The sequence below is a fragment of the Hemiscyllium ocellatum genome, chromosome 9, assembly GCF_020745735.1.
Source record: "Hemiscyllium ocellatum isolate sHemOce1 chromosome 9, sHemOce1.pat.X.cur, whole genome shotgun sequence".
Taxonomy (NCBI): Eukaryota; Metazoa; Chordata; class Chondrichthyes; order Orectolobiformes; family Hemiscylliidae; genus Hemiscyllium; species Hemiscyllium ocellatum.
The window spans coordinates 95578602-95585082 of NC_083409.1; the positions used below are offsets into that span (position 1 = coordinate 95578602).

Here is a 6481-nt window from a genome sequence, read left to right on the forward strand (position 1 = left end):
AACAGGGAAGCCATTTAGAACAAAAAATGAGGAGAAATGATTTCACTCAGAGGGTGGTAGCTCGTTTGGAATTCTCTACCTCAGATAGCTGTTGAAATTCAGTCTTTGAGTATGTTTACAGTAGAGGTGGATAACTTTTTGATTATCAATAATGTAAAGGTTATGAGGATTTTGTGGGCAGAAGGCATTGATGTTTTCGATCATCCATGATCATATTGAATGGAGGGGCAAACTCAATGGGCTGAATGGCCCACTTCTGTTCATTTGTTCTTATGTAGTCCAGGTGATGTCTGACCAGCATTCTACACCCCTTTGAACTGCAATCCTCTTGAGAGAAAGGTCAAGGCTTAATTAGCACGTATTAGCTATATGAAGAGATTGGACAAACTTGGATTGTTTTCATTAGAGCATCGGAAACCAATGGCCGACCTGATAGAAGTATATAAAATTATGAGAGGCATTGATAGGGTGAATTGTCAAAGTCTTTTTCCTAGGGTGGAAATATCAAATACAAGGGGGCATAGGTTTAAGGTGAGAGGGAAGAAGTTTAAGGGAGATGTGTGAGAAAATGCTTTTAGAGAGAGGGTGGTACCTGCCTGGAATGTGCTGCCAGGGGAGGTAGTACAAGTAGATACGATAGCAACATTTAACAGGCATTTAGACAGGCACATGAATATGCAGAGAGTAGAGAGACATGGATCACATGCAGACAGATGGGATTAGTTTAGAATGGCATCTTGGTCAGCACAGACATGGTGGGCCAAAGGGCCTATCCCTGTGCTGTATTGTTCTGTGTTCTAAATGGGAGAACACAGTGGAAAGCATGCTCCAAGGTTCTGTGACGTAGCACTGGAGACCTTTGCTCAGGTTGGGCCCTCTTCCTCATGGAACCAGGAAAACCGTCCAGACTGACACCGACAATGCAGTGAGATTGGCTTGCCGTTGCATTCAGTGGCAGTATTCTGGCATCAAGGACCTGAACACACTGCAGGAAGATGTTTAATGACTCACATGAATGGTTAAGGTTTGTGAATGAATTGTTATCCTCATGCACTGCTCCATTCAGCATATCCCCTTCACTCATTTACCAATATTCTCCATCAAGCATGGCTCATACCTCACAGTCACAGCCTCATCTCATCTTCATACATTCAGCACTGCTCAGTTTACCTGCATTGATATATACTCTAATATGATGAATACATCATCCAAACACATTGCAAATTGATAGACAGACTTTTCTCTCCGTCTCTCACAGAAAAGTGTCCTATAAAACTGGAGGCAGTGATATCTGAAGGTTGTATGTCGTCATGCCAACACATGAGTCAGTTCTCTCCATTATTGGAGCAGCCAGACTGGAGACCAGTGATGGAGCAGAAACTATGGAAGATAGCAACATCTTCATTCTAACCCGTGTTCTCAAATCCTGCGTCTCCATCACCCCACTATTTTTTTCCTGATTTACAAGCTGCAGATGGTGTAAGTATGCATTTTTTACTTTAATCAAGAACTGCCAACTGGTGAAGAACTGATATAGGATTTGGTCCAACAGAAATCAGAATTTGATGAGAAGGAAACCTTGTCACTTGATCTAACACTTGTAGCCATCTCATGTACTGATGCTGTGCCTACGTTAGAAGGTAATGCAGAAGCAACTCAGTAGGGAAGACAATGGTGTGATAGAAATTTCATTGGAATAATAACCCAGAGACCCAGGTTAATGTTCTAGAGACATGGTCTCAAATTCCACCATGCCAACTTCTGGGATTTAAACTGATGGATAAAATCTGGAATTGAAAGCTAGTTTCACAGTTACCATTTGTGGGCGGCACAGTGGTTAGCACCGCTGCCTCACAGCACCAGAGACCCGGCGACTGTGTGATGTTTGCACATTCTCCCTGTGTCTGCGTGGGTTTCCTTCGGGTGCTCCGGTTTCCACCCACAGTCCGAAGATGTGCAGGTTAGGTGAATTGGCCATGCTAAATTGCCCCTAGTGTTAGGTGTAGGGGAATGGGTCTGGGTGGGTTGCGCTTCGGTGGGTTGGTGTGGACTTGTTGGGTTGAAGGGCCTGTTTTCACACTGTAAGTAATCTAATCTAATTACTGAGACTGTCAGCAATCCCTTTAGGGAAGGAAATCTGCCACATTATCTACTTTGGCCTACATGTGACACCAGATCTGCAGGAATGTAGTTGTTTCTTAACTGCCCTCTGAAATGGCCTAGCAGGTCACCACTTCAAGAGAACTAAGGATTGAGCAGTAAATGGGGGTGGTGTCAGTGATGTCCAAATTCCATGAAAGAATAAAGAAGAAAATATCTGTACATTGTGAATTTTAATTTAGATGAATTTGAGGTCACCCACTTTGGCCTAAAAAGAATAAAATGATTCTTGGATTCCATTTTGTAATGTTGAAGTACAACAAGAGACATCACGATATTCAGTTGTATCCCTGGTCTGCTTGCTTGGCAGGTTAAGGAGTGATTTCATTGATGGTTTCAGAAATTACGGAAAAATATAGATTATCTAGTTGTTCTGATGAAGAGTCATCTAGACTCGAAACGTTAACTTGTTCTCTCCATGAATGCTGCCTGACCCACTGTCACATCTCTATGACTCTATTTCCAGCATTTTTCATTTTCACTCGTCTAAGACAAAATTGTTTATTTTAGAACAAAGGTGTTTAACTTCTTAAACTCATGTGGTGAAGGTGATGGGAATTCCATCATAGCAGAGTTTTAGATTTCGTTCACATGTGAAATATTATTAATTTATAAACCATCAACTTTACAATCCGCCAGTGTCAATAAGTGTTCTTTTTTCATTTATTCACAGGATGTGGGCATTGCTGGCAAGGCCAGCACTCATTGCCCCGAGATTCTAATGTCTCACATAGGCCAGACCAGGTAAGAATGACAGTTTCCTTGCCTAACAGACATTGTGAACCGATGAATGGGTTTTTCCCCAACAATTAGTAATAGTTCTCATGGTCATCAGGAGACTTTTAATCCCAGATTTGTGCTGAATTTAAATTCCCCTAACTGCTACAGTGTGATTTGTACCCAGATCCCCAGAACATTAATAGGTCTAGTGGAATATCAGGTCAAGTGATAATCCCACTGGGCCATCCCCTCCTAATTTATGTAATTGACCAAAAATGCACACTTGTCAATACATTTTACAAAACCACACATATTTTATTTGTAGAATCAGGATATGGGAGATAGCAATTGGAATTAATTACATATTTTGTCTGAAGTCCAAATGAGAGTTAAACACTGTAATTCAATCTTGAAGGTTTTGCTGACAGTTAAAATGCAGTTCTGTGTACAGTTTTGGACTCCTTATTTAAAGAGGGTTTTATTTGCATTGGCGATAGTTCACAGCAAGTTCACAGATTCATGGAATGAATGGGTTGTCTTATGTGTTAAAGTCAGTCAGGTTGGGCGTATAATCAATGGAATTTAGAAGATTGAAGAATGATGTCTGAAATTATTCATTTTGATAGAAAGTTACAATTCTAAAGGAGGTGCAAATGCAGAGGGCCCTGCAGTGATATGTGCACAAGTCATTGAGGTAGTATGCAAAGCCGAGAAAGTGGTTGATGAATTAAACCGGATCCTGGACTTTATAAATAAGAGTACAGATTACAAAAACAAAGAAGTGTGATAAACCTGTTTAAAATCCTGGTTCAACCTCAACTGGTGTCTTCTGTCCAGTTCTAAGCATCAGACTTTGACATGAAAAGCTGTGAAGGCAGTTAAGGGATGCAAAAAAAAATTCAGGCGATGTCTCCAGTTATCAGGAACTTCAGCTACATGGAAAGATTGGAAAAATCGGGTTGTTGTCCATAAAGAGAGATTGGAGCAGAGGGAATTTGGTAGAGAGTTTCAAAATCATGTGGAGTCTGGACAGAGCAAATGGGGAGAAACTTGTTACTCACAGAAAGGTCATGAACTGATGATAGCGAAAGAATCAAAAGCAACTTGAGGAACAAGAGGAGCCAAGGGTTTAATGGTGATGGGAGGAAAATCTTTTTCATCCAGACGGTGGTGGAATCTGGAATTCACTCCCTGTAACTGTAATAGAGGCAGAAACCTCCATAACATTTCAGAAAGTATTTAGATGTGCATTTTTGAGGCCAAGGCAGAAGAAGTTATGGGCCAAGTGTTGGAAAATGAGATAACAATAGTTAGGTGGGTGTTTCAGACAGGCATGGACACAATGGGCCTTTCTCTGTGCTGTAGACTTCCACAACTATGACTATGACTCTAAGTACCTTAAGCAGCAAGTGATTAGGATTTGGGATCCACCATCTGAGAATGTCTAAAGTGAAAAAAATGTACAAGACTATGAAGGAGGGGCAATGGATGAATTGCACTTCCAGAGAGATAACACAAATATGATGGCCTCCTACTCTGCTATAGCCATTCCATGATTCAATTCAGCTGGACCAAATAAGGTTCAGATAAGGCTTGACAGAGTAAATGTTGAAAGGATATTACCCCTCATGGGAAAATCTAGAACCAAGGGGGAAATCTAGAACCTTTTAAGAAAAAGAGCATTTCTACTTAGGGGGTGGTGATATTTTGGAATTTTCTACCCATAGATAGCAGTGGAAGCCCAGTCACTGGATATATTTACGGATAAATTTAAGGATTTTGGAATTGCAGGGGGAGAGGAAGGTTATGGAGAGAGACAGGAAAAGGGGATTCGAGGTTACAATCTGATCAATCATGATCGTATTGAGTGGCTAAGCAAGCTGGAGAGGCCTGTGACATCCTCCTGCTCCCAATTCTTTTTGCTGCAATGCTTGCTTCGCCCCAGATCCAATATCCTGGGAGTCTCACAGTGCAGTGAAAAAACCAATGAATCCCCTTGACGTTTGCGAACATCCGGCACGGGTGCATCTCTCCCGTTAACAACACAATCTAACACCTACCATTATCCAGTGCCAACTTCGTCTTATCCCAAGAGTTTTCAGTGCAATTCAGAATGAGTGAGAACCAGGAGTGCTGCATCCACACTTACTTACACACGAATATTGACACTAAGTACTGTAACAGCAAGAGCAATTGCAGTAAAACACCGACCACGCTCCAAACAGCAATAAAATGCTGCGGTTCACCTTATGTTGACTTTTTGCACGCCTATGTCATGCAGGAGAGGGGCAAATGATTCTCGCTGGAGTTCTGGCAGAGCACCAAGATATACCGCTGACTACTTTCAGATACAACATGAAAACCGACTCCTCAGCAATAGGTTAAAAACCGAACGAATGCTGTAAATCAGGGGGTAGGTTGCTGGAAAAACTCCGCAGGTCTGGCAGTATCCGTGAAGCGAAATCAAAGCTAACGTTTCGTCCCGAAATCGTAACTCTGCACAGCTGCTGCCAGACCTGCTGAGCTTTTCCAGCAACTTCTGGGGTTTTTTTTGCCTCAGCAGGATCGCCCTTTACGTGGGTTGTGGGTGGAGGTCCTCTAGGTGTTTCAGTCTTACCGGTTTGACGTTTTGTCCCCCCGTTATCCTCTTACCTCGAAGAAAGTGGCCCGGCTCATTGCTGCAAGAGGGAGCGAGGGTCAGCGCCGGATTTCCCTCCGTGGGCAGCTCACAGGAGCAGCCCCGGTGCTGTTACAGCGGGTCAGGGGCTCGGCAAGGCTGGAGCTGTTTGGCAGTGGAGCGGACGCTCGGCCATCTCCCCTTTGGGCTCTGGGAAACTCTATCCAAGGGTGGAGCTAAGACCGAAATGTGACCAAGAATGGGAGTGTCTTCCCCCTCTCCAACACCAACGTCTCAATGACTCCACGGGAATTTAGCGCCGTCTTCGATTCCCATTACTCCACGTCTTGGGGCAAGTGAGAGGAACGGTTCTTTCCACTGGTTAGTTCGAACAGCAACTGTGTAGCTCCAAGGGGTCGGTTTACTCCCCACGTCAACCCGTCCTGTCTTTGGATGGTAGCTATTACACAGCAACCATACCCCATCCTGGGATCTGAACTACCGCTCGGTTATAATCAACTAGGTAAAAACAAGGACTGCGGGTGCTGGAAACGGTTATATTCGAGTGACATTTCACAGGAGCGCATTGAAAGGTCAAAATTAACCTCGTCGTCTCTCCCAGTGGGAGTTTTCATTCTCAAACTCTCGTGTTCTGCAACTGGAGCACAGGAGAAGAAAGTACTGCAGATACTCAGCAGTTCTGGCAGCATCACAGGACAGAGAAACCAAGGGTCTGGTCTATGACTCTTCCCCATAACTGGTTTAGAGTTTAAAGTAAATGAAAAGTAGGAGGGGTGGGGTGAAGAGCCAAAGGAAAAATTTTGGAAAGAACAAATGACAAAAGGTTTGCTGGTACTGGGCCAATTGATGTGGGAATTGGACCAAAAAAGGCCACTTTTGGAATATTGTGTGCAATTCTGGTCTTCCCATCGGAAAGATGTTGTGAAACTTGAAAGGGTTCAGAAAAGATTTACAAGGATGTTT

General features: G+C 43.1%; 1 protein-coding gene across 1 annotated transcript in view; it reads right to left on the reverse strand.

Annotated features, from left to right (window-relative positions):
- The window catches only part of LOC132818831 (very-long-chain enoyl-CoA reductase-like), a 93483-nt gene extending 87588 nt beyond the window's left edge, over positions 1–5895 (reverse strand). The window contains exon 1 of the mRNA XM_060829955.1: positions 5533–5895. Coding sequence (XP_060685938.1) covers positions 5533–5556 — 24 coding nt within the window. The 5' untranslated portion in view covers positions 5557–5895. The remainder of the gene's footprint in view (positions 1–5532) is intronic.
- Between the last annotated feature and the right edge of the window lie 586 nt (positions 5896–6481).